A 19,399-nucleotide genomic window follows, 5' to 3' on the forward strand; every position below is an offset into this window, starting at 1 on the left:
TCGCTCCAGCCGCAGGGTGGGCAGCACATCACTAACCTGGCTTGGGAGGCAGTGGCAGCGGTGGTTAGTGCCAATGCCCTGCAAAAGAGGAAAGGCACCCAGTGCCACAAGAGGGTGAATGATGTCCTCCATTTTTTCAGGATAGGTTACTCTACTGACCACTCTTAACTCACACTCACAAACCCATCACACATCCCAGGGACCTTGCTCATTGTCAGTTCAAGGACATCACCATTCATTCTCTCACACACACCTTCATTGTCCTCATCCTGTCCATGGGGCCACTTACCACACATGCCAGGCATGCTTATAATCTGGCCTGGCAGGCATCCCGCTTACTCTCTCTCCATCTGATTTCATGCAGGATAAGCTGGCACACAACAAGAGGGACAGGCTACAGACTGATGGAGGAATGCCTGAAATCAAGGTCTTAATGCACTTTGAAAACAGAGCCAACCAGTTGGTCTGGACTCTGGACCAGGTGAGGTTGGCGCTGCTGTAACATGTGAGGATCCAGCAGTGCAACTTCCATCAGACAACCATGCTGTGAGTGATGTGTCCTGTTTCACAGGCCACTGCCATGCACTAATTATCTCCCCTTGCTTCTGCAGGCACATCTGGGAGATAGCTAATGGCCCAGGGCCTCCAATCAAGCCCCGAAGAAGAATTTGAAAAAGAATCTGAAGGCACCCTCTCTGAAGTCCCGTTACAGCGCTCACCCACACCCTCCACCAATGCAGAGACACACACCTCGGTGGGACCGAGCTTTAGAATATTTTCGGGATCACAATTTGGTGAGCACATCGCACTGTTTGATACGCAGCAGGAGGCGACAGGGAGTTCCCAGGTCTCTGGCACTTGGAGGACTGCTGGCGACCAGAGATTTGCTGAGTCTGAGACAGATGAAGAACCTCTGGACTTGATCAGATCTCAGTTGCTGGAGCTTGGGAACATCAGGAAGGGATGTCCGCGGCACTCATCAGATTGCAAGGCACAATGGAGGAGTCCCTCCACCTTCAGGCTGAGATGATAGCGCCAACATGCCAACACACCAAGGTCAACACTGGTAGAATGGCAGCCACCATGGAGATCTTGGTTCTGGACATCGTTCCTGCATTGCTGCGCAGGCTGAACTCCATCGCTGATGCCATATTTGGCCTCCAAAAGTGTGTACACAGGAGGGGTGCCGGGCAGCTCGATGTCACTTCAGTTACTCCTTCCCCTCAAGCGGTCAGCCAAGGACTGTCGGACACCTATAGGGAGGAGGACCAGCAGCTCGACACTCTGGGCCATCCATCCAGGTGACTCCATTATTGTCTGGCTCATCCAAATCCCCTTTTCCTGTGGCCAGAGCAGCTCCAGCTCCACAGTTCCAGGAGGGTGCCACTGCCACACAGCAGGGCCCTGAAAGCAGGGCGGGGACCTCCAGGTCTCAGCCCTCCATAGGACACCTGCCAAGGTTATCACAGACAGAGCTTAGCAGTCAGCAGGCTGCCTCCACCTCCACTGTGGATGTTGGAGGAGCACCAAGACATACAACAGGGTTAGGAAGGTTAAGAAGATGTAGTTGCACAGCCTGAGTATGGATGTTAAAAACTTGTACATACTGTTCACTGCTGTAATTAAACTCTCAAGAGTGTCTCCCTGCCTATGGCTCCTCATTCTAATGATCAGTGTTAGTGTCACTCAGATGTGAAAACTTTCTGCACAAGATAAAGTCAGGTGTCTCATTCCAGGGCCTCTTCCTTGTGCTCTGTGCTGCCTTCAGAGTAAAGTCATGGTCCAGCCTCACACTCCCTGATACATTACTGATGCCTGCACCTCGATGGTGCTGGTCATTGATGTCAGAATGTGGTGGGCAGGCGTCACAGAATTCCGTCATTCTCTCTGTTTGCCCTCAGCACCTTTAAGGTGGGTCTGGCCCCCATCTTTTCAGCATCTGTGACCAGTGACACTGTGCTCCTGAAGGGCTCAGGTGCTGAAGGCAGACAAAGGATCAGGTGCATTTAAAGTTTCATGGCTGCATCTCCATGATATGACCCTGATCATAGAGCACAAGCGACATGCCCTTGGCCAGACAGGAGTCAGACATTCTCAGAGACTATGTGAAGATCTATGGAGTGTCCTCACTGGATCTCAGCATCATCCTCCTGCCATCGAGCGACTGTTCGGCCCTCCTTTCATCCCTATCAAAGGAACTTTATCACAGAATGTATGTGTGCTCTCGTCAGCCAGAATGGGGTCAAACATTCACAGATGTAATGTAATTACCTATGGCATCTCCTCACTGCATGTCATCATCATCCTCCACAAATCTAGCAGCTATGAGGGCCTCCCGAGCATGCCTGCCTTGTCTGGCCAGTACAATGGCCCCATCGCCTTCATCATCGCCTTCGAGAATCACCTCACCCTTATACCCATTGACATCCTCCTCATTGGAGGAGACCTCCAGCTCCTCCATCTCCTCCTCAGCCAGCTCCTCTCCCAGTTTCAGTGCTAGGTTGAAAAGGGTGTGGCAGGCGATGATGATGCGTGACACGCCCTGCGGACTGTATTGCAGGGCTCCACCAGACCGGTCCAGGCACCGGAACCACATCTTCAGCATCCTGATGGTCTGCTCCACCAAGTTGTGAGCTGCTGCATGAGCCTCATTATAGTGTCGCTGTGCTGCCGTCTGAGTCTGCCGCTCGGGTGTCATCAGCCATGGCCTCTTTGGGTCGCTCTTGTCCCCGAGGAGCCAACCCTACAGCTTCTGTGGACCCTGGAAGACATCAGGGATCTGAGACCAACTGAGAATGTAGGAGTCATGGACGCTCCCTGGGAATTGTGCACAGACCTGCAGGATTTGGTGCCATGGGGTCGCACACCAGCTGCACATTCAGCAAGTGGAATTCTTTGCAGTCAATGTTGTTGACCGCTTGTTGCCACAGAGATCTGAGCATCAAGTGAGTGAATTTGATGGCATCTCATATCTGTGCAGGATGGCACCTGAGTTGTGGGCAAATCCCAGTGCTCTTGCATCCTGATTTTCCTGGTCCCAGGCAAAATGCAGTAACTTGTGAGTCCTTGGCGAAGGTGACATCTGTGATCTCATGGATGTATTTGTGGGTGGAGACTTGCGATGTCCCACAGAGGTCATCTGTAGAGCACTGAAAGGAGCCACTGGGGTAGAAATTGAGCACAGCTGTCACTTTCACAGCCACTGGCAGTGGTTGCCCTCCATGTCCCCATGGCACCAAATCCTGCAGCAGCTGGCAGATGTGACTAACCAGCTCCCTAGACATGCACAGTCTTCAGCGACATGGGTTCTCTGTCATCTGCAGGTAGGAGATGTAGAGTCTGTAAACCCTGGCTCTAGCTAGGTGCCGACCAGTGACAGCTCACTGTGACTCTTCAGTGGTATCTGCAGGTGCCCCAGCCACCCCTTCTTCCAGAGGGTGCTGCTTCTCCCTCTGCGCAGCAGGTAACTCCGTCACTCTCTCCTCCTTCGTCTTCTCTCTCTGTATGCTGTGAGGCGTACACCTAATTCAACAGGCTCCATGTTCCTGATGTGCTCCTCCTGCAGGATGAAAGAGAGATGCCTGGGTTAGCTTGGTTATACTAAGAATCCCTCTCGGTTCAGTCTGAAGGCCTCTTAATGTATCCCGGAGAGTGTTAGCAACCATTTGGGCGGCCAGAGTTTAGTGCACTACATGGCTGCCCGAAACCACACCCACCCCTGCACCACTCCACCTGACCAATTGGCAGCAGCTTTGCCCATTGGACTGCATGCTGTGCTCTCAGCTCAGGCACAGACATTCTCCTAACCCACACAGCAAGGCTGCACTGTTAGCTTGAACCATGGGGGAGACTGGTCCAAACCGGGATGATGACATTGTAAGGAGCTGTGAGCACCTCTACCAGTGACTGCTCCATGGCCAGCTTTAGCAAGGTGATTGTACAATGTGCCCAGTCATCCAACTGTTCTGCTGTCAACTAAAATGATCAATAGTTTGCAGTCTGTGCCGGGTGGGGGCGGGGGGGTGGTGGTGAAAATTTCAGGAGCATTTGGTGGCACTTTCATGCCTCTGCGTTGCTTGTGTGGGCAGGTAAGCTAGAGGCCCGACTCCAAGCATGTTAATGTGCCTACGCGTTACCTGTCCCAGCTGGGGAGGAATGGTCCTTGTACAAACTTTATACAAGGTTTCCCTAATGCATCCCTCCTCACCACCTCGCACGTGCTTGTGCACTACCATCAACTGCAGTGCAGCCCTTGCCCCCCAACAACTCGCCTCAGCCGCAGGGCACCCTTGTCCCCCGCAACTCACCTCAAATGCAGGGCAGCCCTTGTCCACCCCAAGCCTTCTCAACCTTGAATTCCAACAGATGACCCTGGTGAGTGCTGCATGACCTTACTGTACACTCTCCTCTGGGATCCCCTCAAAGTGCAGCCCGCCAAGTGCACACCTTATATATGCTGTTGTGAAATGGGTTGGTGTGTTTGGATGATCCAGTGTGGGGGATGATTCAGGTGGGGATGACGTGCAGATATAGTACAATGAGCTTCCCAGCATTTGACAGTGGAAAACACAGCCCACCATTGACAGACAGAGCAGACGATTACAAAATGGTTTCATGATGTCATGACTCCTATTTTCGGCCTTCTCGCCATATTCTCCACTCACTCCACTGAACATGCTTGACACATACAGGTGTGGAAAATTCCACCCCATATTTCATACCTGAAAAAATTCATCATAAGCACCAAGATAGAGGGGGGTAACAGGTCAGTATATAAAAGGACAAGACTTGTGTCAATGGGAATCGAGAATCCTGTGCAGTGTAAAACAGATTATTGATTCACTATGAGCCTATTACACACTCCTGTCCTGGCAACTTCACCCCACAAAGCCCACTTGGTAAACTTCCATTTCCAACAAAATTAACAGAACTCCAGCCTCTGTTTGAAAGTTAATTATGGATCAGAAATGCCATCTATTGCAGCTCATCTCATCCATCTAAATGACATGTGAACTTACATATTAAGAGCAGGAGCAGGCTATATGGCCCCTCGAGCCTACTCTGCCACTTGATAATATTGCCTACATTAGACCAGTGACTACAACTCAAAAGCACTGAATTGGCTGCAAAGTGATTTGGAAGATCATGAATGGTGCTGTATAAATGCAGTTTCATTACGTTTGCATGCAGTTGGCAGAGTGACTGTAGCAACAGTGAAATTGGAGGCCCAATGCTGAATCTCTAAGGATAAATAATCACAGAGCAATCAACTGATGTGAGGAAAGTGGCTATAAAGAAATTACTACTTTTACAAAACAATACAATTCTGTAGCTAATCCAACCTTACCATTCTGACATTCCTGGCACCAACCTACAACACACCACAAATGGCATCTGCCCATTTTACGCTGATGACCCTATCCCCATGATTTGTCAATCAAACATGTACCAGCAGCTAAGGAAAAATGTACATTTAATTGTTGATCTGAATTTTTCAGTGAAGAATGATACATGGTGCAGAAGTTCAGTGCAGCCTTAACTCAAGAACTGGATTGTTTCCCCTTCCCCCAGAAGCTGTATTACAAATTGTGTTGTACATTGTAAATTTACAGACTATCTGGGGTGAACATAGGATGGAGATTTGTAAAACCTTTCTGTAAGCAATTACCTACTGACAAATAGGGGTTTCATTCCCAGACTTTGCAAGAGTAATAAAATGGGTGATAATGAGTCAATGCCCTGTTTTGTATCACTCCTGGTTTTTATTTTCTTATATTTATTTTGATGAGGCCCAAGATTCTCAAACCTCTGGTACATCAACACAATATGTCATCAGAATTGTGCCTACTTTATGGCATAATGACAATTAAATGGCTATTTAAAATCAAAAAATAATTTTGAGAAGTGTACAGAATTTAAATTTGTGGTACTAAACCTCGAAGTTGACCCCCACCCCTAAAGGGCATGAACCATGGCTCTTTAAAAACCTGGCATCAATCCATAAACATTCCAGAGGACTAGGACATGCCTATTTCCATATTAGAGCCGGCCAGGTCAGGAGTGCCAGGTGCAGGCTTTTGACAGGAACCATTAAAGGCACTTCTGAAAATCAGACAGCCCGAAAATAGGGTGGGAATCGGGAACTGCCCACCACTTTTAAAGGGCTCCCAAGTCATCCTGACTTGATCAAAACTCAGGCTGTAATTCATAGTCAGGTGTGTGATGGAATACATCTCCACTTGCCTGGATGAGTGCAGCTCCAACAACACCCAAGAAGCTCGACACCACCCAGGACAAAGCAGCCCACTTGATTAGCACCCAATGCACCACCTTAAAGATACACTTTCTTGACCACTGACATGTAGTGGCAGCAGTGTGGTCTATCTACAAGACACACTGCAACAATTTCCAAACGTTCCATCAACAGCACCTTCTAAACTCGTGAACTCCACCACCTAGAAAGACAAGGCCAGCAGGTGCATGGGAACACCACCACCTGCAAGTTCCACTCCCAAGTCACTCAACATCCTGACCTGGAACCTTTCCATTCCTTCACTGTCACTGGGTCAAAATCTTGCAACTCCCTTCCCAATTGCACTGTGGGTGTACAAGAAGACAACTCACCACCACCTTCTCAAGGGCAATTTGGGATGGGCATCAATTGTTGGCCTAGCCAGTGATGCCCACATCCTGTAAAAGAATAAATAAATAACAACCCCTCAAAATCAGCTTTCACAAATCTATTAACTTTGCTTTGTCAAACTGATACCCTTCTCTATTATCCTATTACATTATGGCCACTATTGCCTGATATTTCCCTATTTTTACTTCTCTTATATGCTCCACTTCATTCCTCTTTATAAGATCCAATAGAGAATTTTCTGATGTTGGGCTTTCCACGTATTGGGTTAGAAAGGAATTCTGTAGGAGCAGTGTAGGAACTCCATCCCCTTATCCCTATTATCCAGCTCTTCTGTCCAATTAATATAGAGGATACAAGTAACATCCCAGAAGCATCTCTCAACCAGGAACTGGAAGTGGGGAAGGAAGTCAGGAAAATCACAGTCACCAGAGAAGTGTTACTGAGTAAATTGTTGGAGCTGCGGGTGGACAAGTGCCCGGGTCCTGATGGACTTCATCCTAGAGTCTTAAAAGAAATGTCTGGTTAGATAGTTGATGTTTTAAGTTTCCAAAACTCCCTAGATCCGGGGAAGATCCCATTGGATTGAAAGAAAGCAAAAGTAACCACATTATTCAAAAAGGGAGGGAGACAGAAAGCAGGAAACTACGGGCCAGTTAGCCTAACATCTGCTGAAGGGAAAATGTTAGAAGCTTTTATTAAAGAGGTTATAGTAGGGCACTTGGATAAGCTCAAGCTCATCAGGTAGAGTTGACATGGTTTTGTTAAAGGGAAATCGGGTTTAGCCAACTTATTGGAAATCTTGGAGGAGGTACCGTGCTGTGGATAAAGGGAAGCTAATGGATGAACTGTACTTGGATTTCCAGGAGGCATTTGATGAATTGCCACAGCGTAGGTTATTGTGGAAAATAAAAGCTCATGGTGTAGGGAATAACACATTGGCAAGTATTGTTTGGCTAACAGGAAGCAGAGAGTTGGCATAAATGGGTCTTTTTCAGCAGGTTAGCAAGATGTAATGACTGGTGGGCCACAGGGAACAGTACTGGGGACTCAACTGGAGGAATGGATGGGATGTTTCTCAAATTTACTGATGACACAAAGATAGGTAGGAAAGCAAGCTGTGAAGAGGACATAAGGAAGCTACACAAATACATAGATATGTCAAGTGATTGAGCAAAGATATGGCAAATGGAGTATAATGTGGGAAAATGTGAAATTGTCCATTTTGGGAGGAAGAATAAAAGAGAAGCATACTATCCAAGTGGTGGAAGACTGCAGGGTTCAGAGGGATCTGGGCGTCCTAGTGCATAAATCGCAAAAGGTTAGCACGCAGGTACAGCAAATAATTAGGAAAGCTAATAGAATATCATTTATTGCAAGAGGAATTGAACACAAAAATAGGGAAGTTACGCTTCAGTTGGACAGGGCACTAGTGAGACCATATTCGGAATACTGTGTATAGTATTGGTCACCTTATTTAAGGAAGGATGTAGATGTGTTGGAAACAGTTCAGAGAAGGTTTACCAGACTAATACCTGGAACGGGTAGGTTGTCTTATGAGAAAAGGTTGGACAGGCTAGGCCTGCATTCACTGGAGTTTAGAAGAATAAGAGGTGACTCGATTGAAACATATAAGATCCTGAGGTGTCTTGACAGGGTGGATGTGGCGAGGATGTTTCCTCTTGTGGGAGAATCTAGAACTAGTGGTCACTGTTTAAAAACAAGTTATTACCCATTTAAAACAGAGATGAGATGACATTTTTTCACTCAGAGGGTCGTGAGTCTTTGGAACTCTCTTCCTGAAAAGATTGTGGAAGCAGAGTCTTTGAATATTTTTAAGGCAGAGGTGGATAGATTCTTGGTAAGCAAGGGGGTGATAGGTTATCGGGGGCAGGTGGGATGCAGATTTCAGGTTACTATCAGATCAGCCATGATCTTATTAAATGGTGGAGCAGGCTTGAATGACTTAACGGCCTACTCCTGCTCCTTGTTCGCATGTAGTAGTTGAAATTTCCTATGATTACTCTTTTAACGCTCTCAGTACAGAATACAATAACAAGGAGAATGCAGGATCCATAAAGATTGAGAGTTAAAGGAACAGGAGCGGGATCTAACATTAGAAAGGAGAAACAAGGAGCTATATTTCCCACTTTGAGGTGCCATTTCCCGACATTGCAATCCACTCCAAAATGGCCCTGTCCCCCAACATGTTTTCACCCCCCTAAGTCAGGCTTAGGGCAGCTGCCTCCCCAAGTGCGGCGGAGGTATAATTCCTGCCGGAAATGGTGTCAAGTGCAGAGGTGGCTTCACCCCATCTCAGGATTGATAAAAGGGCTGCCTCAACAACCATCTTGGTACGGGCTAGACTTCAAAGAAAAATAATTGTTGTTTGGTTGTTCAGAGCTTGAGTTTTGCTGATAGAAGAGACATGTCTAATCTTTTCATCTTGCACTCATCAGGACACTCACAAGATTACCAATATCAGGGAAAATAACAATTTATACTGTAAATAAGAGAGTGCTTAGCTCTCACAAGCATCTTTGTTGGGTTCCACGAGAAATTTATCTTTGATAGAATGACACCTAACCTCGCATCCCTCGTATATTTCTGATACATGGATGATACATTTTCTATATCTAAATCCGTAGCTGCATGTAACAATTTCCTAACATATCTTATTGGGCTCCATCCTGTGCTCAAATTCACCTTAGAAATGGAGCAGTCAAATGAACTCCTTTTCCTTGATGTACTAGTTGAGAAATTTGCCGGGGGGTTCTCTACCACGGTCTACTGCAAACCGACCTTCACTGATCACCATTCGTGTTGAGATCCTTACAATTCCAAATGCTAAAAGATTGGTCTTATCAGTAACCTCTTAAATAGAGTCTGAGCCATTTGCTCACCATGCAAGATTGATGCATCAAAGGCATCAAGCATGCCAATAGTTACCCTGATCAGATCATCTTGCACTATCATGCAAACCCATGAAAGGGCATAAGGCCATCAATTTCAGCCCTGAAAAGTGCTCTGTATACCTCAGATTACCCTGGAATGACAAGGTTCTCAATAATTTGAGCAACATGTGAAGCTAGCTTTTTCACGCCGCTACTATGCAGTAGCAACACAAGTGGCATTTGCCACTAACAGGATGCTGCTGTCAAGCCAAAAAGCTGTCCTGCCTATCACACAAATGAATAATGTGTTTGTGAATTCCAGTGCCAGTGTGATGCAAGGTATGTGGGCCACATGTTCCAAAGACTGGTGGTTTGTATCAGACAGTATGTCCCAGCTGCCATTCACAATGGGCAGGGTACAGACCATACCCAACCAGCGCGTGCTTGCAAAACTCAAAACACAGCGTGCAACATTAGACATGATTCCACGATTGGACATTTGCTAAGTAGTCCTCAGTGTGCTAAGAATTATGCTGACAACCAACTTAAGATTGTCAGTCAGGCTCACATTGTGGCACACTTGTGTGTACTGGAAGCTACATATATTAATACACAGGGCCCTGTTCTTTGCAGACAGAAAAAGCATATACACACATTGCGTCTGTTTCAGTTAAACAAAATAAATGACAGCCATTCGCTGATTCATTTCTCAGGGAAATGTCTTGACCGATCCGGGTCAAGCTGCCTGGTTTAAATTTTTCAAACAATGCTTGGCACTTAACTGTCAGTCACCATCAGTGGTGAATTCTCCATGGCAATGCCACTTGCCAACCTATCGGTACTGCCTCCAGTTCTGGACGTCATACTTGAGAGGAAGAACGTGAAGGCACAGGATGAGTACAGAGGAGATTCACAAGAGTGATTCCCGGGATGAAGAGCTGTAACTATGATGATAGATTGGAGAGATCGGGACTTTTTTCCTTGGAAAAAAGAAGGGTGAGATGTGACTTTTTGGAGGTATTCAAGATCCTGAGGGGTATGGACAGGGCAGATAGTGATAAAATCTCCCTACTCAAGTGAACATCGAGGACAGATTCAAATTAATTGGCAAAAGGAGCAAATGTGATGTGAGGAAATTTTTTTTCACCCAGAGGGTGGTTAGAACAATCTTCCTGAGAGGGTGGTGAAGGTTCAATCGAGATATTCAAAAGGGAATTGGATTGCTACCTGAAAAAAGAGAATGGACAAGGTTACAGGGATAAGGCAGAGGAGTGGGACTATGTGGAATGCTCTTTCAGGGAGACAGTGCAGACTCGATGGGCTAAATGGCCTCCTGCAACATAAAGGTACTGTGATATTCTGTTACAAAAGTATAAGAATTTTCATAATATTATTCTGGTTTATTGTGAAGTAGGTTTATGGGTGTGAGAGTAGATGGTTCTGTCTGTGTGATTTAATTACATTTGGAGTCAGGTAGGCTGCAAGCTTGAAATTATCAAAAGGAGCTTGGTATAGAAATATACTTGAAATGCAAATGAGTTAACATGGATGGAGTCTTAGCATGTAAGGTAAGAAGAGAATTTGTATTTTTAGAAAAGTGAAGGGGTTGTTTGGATTTCAAAGGGATGTTAGGATGTTTATATGTAGCCAGTTTAGCAAGGCTAAGCAGTGTGTTTATTTTCCCAAGGTTACTGACAATATTGGCAACATCAAAGATTTTTACAGTATGGGAAAGGTAAAGTTCCAAAGACATATGTTTTAATTGAATTTACATATTAAAGAAAGCGAAACATATATAATGGAGAATGAAAGTCTATGTTGAGGGCCATGAAAGATCTAATGGGAGTGTGTGAAATAACCTTCAGGAAGCCTCCAGCCATTTGTGCATAAGTCTGCTCTATCCAGTAACTATAGTTGAAGACAAGATTTTGGAATTCCACTGTCAAGGAGGTACTGCAGTAACTTGTTGGCTTTTTAATAAATTTAAAATCCATTTTGGACAGTTGACTTAAAAGGGGCGTACAGTTGGCAGTCAGGTTAATTAGGAATTTAGGATTTGTTATAGTATTAAGTAATTGCAGTCTTATTTATGTGCTTTAAATCTTTTGTTAATAAATATTTTAGTTTCTTTCTTAAAAATCTCTAAAGATCTTAGTGGATTTGTTGCTTCTGAATTCAGTGCACACATCTGCTTGTAATAAATACAAATTGCAAAACCATTGTGATAGCATGGCCAAGTTTCCCTTGTGTATTTGGTCTGCCTGGCACACATCAGCTGCCATGTCATAACAACTGTGATTAGTATATTTGTGAGTGACCTGATAAATGCAAGACGAAAAGCTTAGACAGTCTCTTTTTTCAGCAATACTCAAAGAAGATTGTAGAGGAAGTGATTGAAAACACTGCATCAAGTGGCTGAACTTTGATGTGCAAGTACCATTGCTGATGTCATTGCTGTCTGATGTATTGTTGCTATGTGAAAGTTGGTCCATTATGAAGAGTCCTTTAGTGACCTCCTAACCCATTTAGGATCCATTTCTGTCCTCCTCTACTGCCTGTGGTGTCCTAGATCTGAGGACTCTGCTTGACCAGCATTTTGCTGCTGTTCCCTGAAATCTCTGCATTCTGCCAAATGAACATGCAGCAGCTCACAGCACAGTTCTGCAAGTGGGCATAGAAACCCAGCTCAGGTCCTTAACCCCACATTCAGATCTTCACTCTACTACCCCTCACAACTCCCCCCTGTCTGCAATCTCTACAATCTGAGGCCAGACATTGAATAATCCCTTGGCTACTCCCAATCCTGCCTCATGCCATGGCATGTGTGCCCTTCAAGGAGCTCTGGCCCCTTACATAGTAGCCTTTCAGTTTCAATCCATGCTGCCCTGGCACTCGTACAATGGTGAGGCAACAAGCCTGTTAAACACCATCCCCTCAATATCATAGCATCTTCTCAAGTTATTCATGCACCACACACTTGGAGAAAACACATAGTGACCCATGTATCCCTTCCAATCCAATAACTGGATGGCTGAAGGAGATGGCAGCGGGGAGATCTGGGACACGCTGATGCTAAGATTATGAACCAAGGTCTTGATCTCCTGGTGGTACTCTTGCTGCCTGGCTGCAAGCAAGCTAACCCCATCATAACCAAGAAGGCATAGACACAGATTGCAAAGGTGGTCAGTGCCTTGAAGGAGTATCCAGGTGCAATGCCACAAACCCTTCAGTTACCTGCTGAACTCTGTCAAGGTTACTGGGACTCCCGTCTACTCTGTGGACCCCTTGGATCACAACATGCAGCAAGAAAATCACCTGGGGGACACAACCTCAGAGCAGTTTGTGTCCAGACCACTGACTCAGCAACTGCTGTTAACGTATATGGGCTGCCAAAAAGGAAATGTCATTTCAAAGCAGGGGGTTTTCCATGTACGACTGAACCGCTTCATCACCCTCTCCCTCTTGTCCATGCAGGAGAAGCGAGAACACGACATCTGAAAAAAGTGAGAAAACCCAGAGTGGAAGCCAATGCTGCTCTCAGTATTGTCCATGGGTGGGTGGCAGCGAGTCTGCCCTTACAGGTGCAAAGGGCTATGGAGGTGGCTCTCTAAGGAATATTGTGGCATTGGTTGTCATGGTGATGGATTTTGGTGAATGATTGTTTTCTGGGTAAGCATGGCACTGAATCTGTGAGGAAAGCCTAGTCTTACGGCATGCTGTGAATTGGGTGCAGTGTTCAGAAACATCACTGAGGGATGATGAGTGTCTACATGAATTCCTATACTCAGCTTCTGTTGTTTCTCTCACAGGTCCCAGTTGTGTGGTCCCACCCCCAGGAGCCACGGATTGCCTCAGACAACAAGAAAAGAGAAGCCTTTCTCAAGCATTGTCACACCAGACTAGTTCACCAAGCAAAAGCTCAGGTACTTTCACGTTGATGATTCCTTGTGAAGTTTCAGATTCAGGGACCCTGGATGAGGAACACAGCCCTCATATGCAGGAGGAGGTGTTAGCAGCAGTGGCAGCTGTGGGCCGTCCAGCATAGTGTACATGGCTCTGTATCTGGAGTGAGTGCAGAGCGAGGGGCCCTGAACAGGAGACTCTCGCAGGTGGCCCAGCGGCTGGAGGACATGCAGCTGAACCCCAGCAGCAAATACCTTCAAGCCAGCAGGACAGCACACCAAGGGCTGAGGAATCTTCAGAGGAGGATGAGGATCCCATGTAGTTTGTTGGAATCTCACCATCCCTGGTGTCCACAGTCCCCTCTGTCAAGGGGGCATCTATGAGCCAGGGCCAGTTGGCTCAGATTGAGTTAGCTTGGCATTGTGGTGTTCTGCAGGGATCAGTGCTGGGACCTTTGCTGTTTGTAGTATTACATAAATGATTTGGAGGAAAATGTAACTGGGCTAATTAGTAAGTTTGCTGTCGACACTAAGGTTGGAGGAGTTGCAGATAGTGAAGAGGATTGTCAAAGGATACAAAGGGATATAGATCGGTTGGAGACTTGGGCGGAGAAATGGCAGATGGAGTTTGACAAATGTGACGTAATACATTTTGGAAGGTCTATTATAGGTAGGAATTGTACAGTAAATGGCAGAACCCTTAAGTGCATCGACGGGCAGAGGGGTCTGGGTGTACAGGTCCACAGGTCACTGAAAGTGGCAACGCAGGTGGATAAGGTAGTCAGGAAGGCATATGGCATGCTTGCCTTCATTAGCAGCGGCATCGAGTATAAAAGCTGGGAAGTCATGCTGCAGCTGTATAGAACCTTGGTTAGGCCACACTTGGAATATTGTGTGCAATTCTGGTCGCCACATTACAAGAAAGATATGGAGGCATTGGATAGGGTGAAGAGGAGGTTTATCAGGACGCTGCCTGGTCTGGAGGTTATTAGCTATGAGTAGAGGTTGGAGAAACCCGGATCGTTCTCACTAGAGCGACGGAGATTGAGGGGCGACTTGATAGAAGTTTACAAAATTATGAGTGACATGGACAGAGTAGATAGTCAGAAGCTTTTTCCCAGGGTGGAAGAGTCAATTACTAGGGGACATAGTTTTAAGGTGAGAGCAGAAAAATTTGGAGGAGACGTGCGGGGAAAGTTTTTTACACAGAGGGTAGTGAGTGTCTGGAATTCGCTGCCAGGGGAGGTGGTGGAAGCAGGTACGAAAGTGGTGTTTAAGAGGCAGCGTGACAAATACATGAATAGGATGGGAATAGAGGAATACGGACCCCGGAAGTGCAAAATGTTTTTGTTTAACAGGCAATATGATCGGCGCAGGCTTGGAGGGCCGAAGGGCCTGTTCCTGTGCTGTACTTTTCTTTGTTCTTTGTTCTTGGTGACCAAGATGCCATCCCTGAGACTCAACATCTCAATCCCACAGTTGGAGAAGATTTGAATGACATGCATGACCTGACCTGCCTCAATGCTCCAATCTCAGACCTGGAATACTCATTAACAATAGATTGCTCGTAATTAGAGACTGGATGCCCTTTGGCATGCCATGAAAAACAATTCTGAAAAGCACATGAAAGTCTTTCATTAATGGAGGCCATATAAGAAGCACCTGTGCCAAATTTCACATTCCTGTTTGTTAATGTTGAAACGCAGTGACTGTGATGCTAAGCCAGTGACTCCACATTTCCCTGTTACAGCACAGCAACAAGTATGGGTTCAGCCCAGAATCAATTTAATCTTGTGGTGCCAACAAGTTAGAGGATGCCCTTTAGTCCAGCAGTGCGCTCCTCCTACACTGCTTCAGACCCCTCCCATGCAGATTTGCTCCTACTTTTGATTTATAGCTGCACCATTAGTTTGAGTGTGCAAGATGGTGGCTCTGTGCTATTGCTTTGAGACCAGCTTTGACCTGCGCTCTCTCACTGTCTGTGTCTCAGAAATGTACTTGGAACTTCACAATGTGATGGTAGAGCTCCGTCCTGTTATTATCCAGCCTCCCCCAATACTGGATCCCATTGCAGTTGTGGTCAACATTCCTACCCTCCCCCTGTGATTATCAGGGGGAGGGTATGTGCCCATGCCCCATGCTAATCTCTACCCTCCCTATCTAGAGGCTGTGTGCACGGACACCTACAAAGGAGATCTCCCCCCACCCCCCACAAAAATGCTTCACATAACCTCCCCCCCTCCTTTATTATATATTCCCCATATACAGGCTGCAGATGCCTCCCATGACCCTTACCTTCTCATCTGCAAACCAGTAAAAAGACAGACAAGTCAATGGACATGCACTGTGAAAGTGCCCTACACACCAAGCTGTGCATTATCCCAATTGAGCACATAGCCCTTGCCCCTTCCTGGAGCGGGAATACAATGTGCATGCCATGAGTGGCCATACAGATTGGCCTGCTGCACCCCATCACTGTCTCTACTTTCTGACTTCTGACTGGGAACCCAAGGGCATTCTCTATTCTCTGACTCTGACCTGCTGGACCCTGACCAAGGACTTTGAATTTCAATGAGTTCCCTATTGCCTTCATGACTGATCAGTACACTGTTTCCCTTCCCAACAACCCCCCCACCTTCACCTATCCCTGTTGTGTTACATTAACACAACCCCTCTTTCCTATTCTGGAGTCTGTGTGCATCCCCTCCCAGACATACATGTGGTATCCCATCCACCCCCTTGTTTGTCAGATTTTCAGCTTCCCATGTTGGGTTCCAGCTTCCCACTCCTCAGTCTCTCCTCTGTATGTCAGCGTTCCCCCGCCTCCTCCTCCACCCACTTGCAATGCCTTCCTGCTCCTTTGCCCCCCTGTGTTCTCACTTCCGTCTGCCCACTTGCAATGCCCTCCTGTCCCTTTGTTCCCTGTTTGTTCCTCCTTCCCCCTCCTTTGCAACGCAGTTCTGCCTCTTTTCCCCTCACCATGTGTTCCCCTCCCCCCCATTCCCTTGCAATGCCTTCCTGCTCCTTTGCCCACTGTCTGCCTGTTATCCTTCAGCACCCTCCCACCGGTCGAAATACTGGTCTCTAAGCGCTCAGCCCTGTACAGTGCTGTCCCACGGGACAATGGAAGCAGCCATTAGGAGCAGACCAATCCTGCACTCCCAGCAGTGTGGTGTTCCACTGGCCTTGTAACTAGACTGGGACAGCACTGCGGCAGATGAGCTAGGAATGTTGCACTCACCTCAAAGTCATGAGCAAGGTGAGGCCCTAGCACTGCACACCACCCTTTTCCAAATGTGATTCTGACGGGCTTCATTTCCTGCCGGCATGACGCAAGATTGGGAGGTGCCACCTGATTCTGGCAAGCAACGTACTTAATGAGCATTCATGAGATGGTAATGAATGCAAATGGTGGTTAATGTCACTAATCAGCGGGATACTGGACCCACCATTAACCTGCCATTGGGAGAATGGCAAACTATTTTTCATACCAGCGGGATTCCACCAGATTCCCCACTCCCGCCCATCACGGAATCAGCTGCAGGCAGGATGGGAGAATTCTGCCCTGAGTTTCTGAGCAGTTGAATAAATATGAACTGATCAGAAAGAGCCTGACTGGTTTTGTTAAGTGTAAGACTTGCTTGATTAACCTGTTTGAATTTTTTGAGAAAGTCACTAATGAGGTAAATAAAGGACACTCAATTTATATTATCCTTATGAACTTTGCGAAGACATTCAGTAAGGTTCCACACAAGAAATTAGGAGAACAAATGAGAGTGTGAGGATTTCAAGATATCTTTTTGGCTGGATGGCGGGTAGTGGAGTTGGTCGGGTGGGAAAATTTCCCATGCCCAACTGTGGGCAGGGCGGGTGCTGGTAGGGAAGGTGGAGTCAGCAAGATCAGGGCCAGAGTCAGGAGGGTGGAGAAGGACACAGGCCATGATCAGGAGAACTGTGAGAGGGTCAGCAAGATCAGGCCAGAGTCAGGATAGGTGGGAAGGCAGGATTGGGATTTGACTGTTGCTGGAGTGGGAGTGGAATCAGCATGATTTGGGCTGGGGAGTGGCAGACATCACAGTCAGGCCTGGAAAGGCTGGGTAACAGACAGTGCTAGACTGCCCAGTACTGAGGATAAAAATAGGTTACAGTGAAGGTTACATCCTCGGGTCATGACTGACAGCCTTTTGGAAGGGCCTCCTAAGTTACCTGATTTGGGCCAGGTTGCCTGATCCTGATAGCCTAACCTTGCCCCTCACTCTCTCTCATGCCCCTCAAAGGGGCAGGGTAGGCTTTGGCTGGAGTGGCAATGTCAAAATTGAAGTCAATAAATATATCAATTTGTGGGATAGCATCAGAAAAGAGATTATTATAAAAAGCCAACTTGTTCACTAATATCCTTTAGGCAGAGGGTCTCTCAGCCCTGCTCAGACTGACATAAGTGTGATTCCAGTCCCACAATGTATTGGTTACTGTTAATGCTTGTGAGGGGATTCTCACAAAGAATTCGATTAAGAACAATTGGCTCCAAAGAACTTGCTGCTAAACACCATCATGGGATTATCATCTCCACAAAGGATCGAGCTTCTCGGACAATCTTTGTCTGGATCATTGTTGAGAATAATTAAGAGACCACCTGTCACCACCTGCACAGAGCACCCAGAGATAGGTAATGAAATGTACTGGACAGTAACATTCAAATTTTCATGACAAGTTTAGACACCTTAACCTTTCAATTACTTGTTAAATTATGTTTCTGCTATGGGGAGGCAGTGGCATAGTGGTTTTGTCACTGGACTAGTGTTCCAGAGACCCAGGGTAATATTCTGGGGACCCGTGTTTGAATCCAACCCTGATAGATGGTGAAATGTGAATTTAATAAAAATCTGGTACTAAAAGTCTGATGATGACCATGGGCAGAATTTTTCCCACGCTGGGTGGGCTTGGCGGGAGTGGGTGGGGGCAGTTGGGAACCTGACTGCCACCTGCAATCGGGTCCGCACCGCCATTTTACATGGGTGGGCCAGTAAAGGCAGCCCAACATGTGTGTCTCCAGGGTCAGCATGAAGGAACGGGTGGGGGGCAGGAGCTCAATGTTTGCAAGGTCCAATGAAGACCTGGTGGCCTATTCAAAAACCCTGCTGGCAGCCATGCGAAGGCTGCCATTGACTTTGCAGCACTGCAGAACAGGGCAGGTGGGAGGGCTGGTCGGCGGGGCAGTTGGTCCCCGTGGTTTTCTGACGAGTGTCTCACCGCCCTCCTGGAGGAGGTGGCACCACGCAGAGATATCCTTGTCCCAAGGGACAGGAGGACGAGGCCCCCCACCTAGCCAAATATGCCTGGGAGAAGTTAGCATCCAGGGTGAGCTCCCATGATGTGGTGAGGTGTACATGGGTGCTGTGCCGTAAACACTTTAATGACCTCCTGCAATTGGGAAGGGTGAGTACCATGTTGGATTGGGTCACAGCACAGCAGCTAGAGCAGTCCCCCACCACCACCCACTCTCTCCCCCCCCCCCCCCCCCCCCCCACCAGACCTCAGAGGTCTTAGAGTGTGAGCGGGAAATGTCAATGAGGCAGCATCTGGGCAAGGGGGTGAGCCCTGGATGCTTGGAATAAGTGTCTTGCAACTCCAGGGCCACAACTCGGATGTGCCCTGTGAGGTGTCTCTCAGGTGGGATTGGCCAGGCTGCAATGGTGCTTCAGGTACAGGGTGGACTAATCAATGCTACTCCATCCTTTCAGGAGAAGACAGCCCACAATAACACTGAGAGTCTGCAGACTGGCTGAAGACCGCCCCACCTTCTAATCTTGACCAGATACGAGGAGGAAGTACTGGAGCTGGAGAGGCGCCATGTGCCTAGGTCAACCAGCTGTGGTGAGGTTGGGGTGTCACAGGGAGGTAAGAGTGCAATGCACTGAGGTCAGAATGTCTGTCATAGCAAACATTCCACTGTTGTCTCTATA

The 19,399-nt window shown here is 47.1% G+C and overlaps 1 protein-coding gene across 1 annotated transcript in view; it reads left to right on the forward strand.

The window, feature by feature from the left end:
- The window catches only part of LOC121288390 (hemoglobin subunit alpha-2-like), a 56,047-nt gene that overhangs the window by 24,749 nt on the left and 11,899 nt on the right, over positions 1-19,399 (forward strand). Inside the window, exon 4 of the mRNA XM_041206943.1 lies at positions 13,344-13,457. Coding sequence (XP_041062877.1) covers positions 13,344-13,457 — 114 coding nt within the window. The remainder of the gene's footprint in view (positions 1-13,343; positions 13,458-19,399) is intronic.

Source organism: Carcharodon carcharias, chromosome 15, assembly GCF_017639515.1.
Source record: "Carcharodon carcharias isolate sCarCar2 chromosome 15, sCarCar2.pri, whole genome shotgun sequence".
Taxonomy (NCBI): Eukaryota; Metazoa; Chordata; class Chondrichthyes; order Lamniformes; family Lamnidae; genus Carcharodon; species Carcharodon carcharias.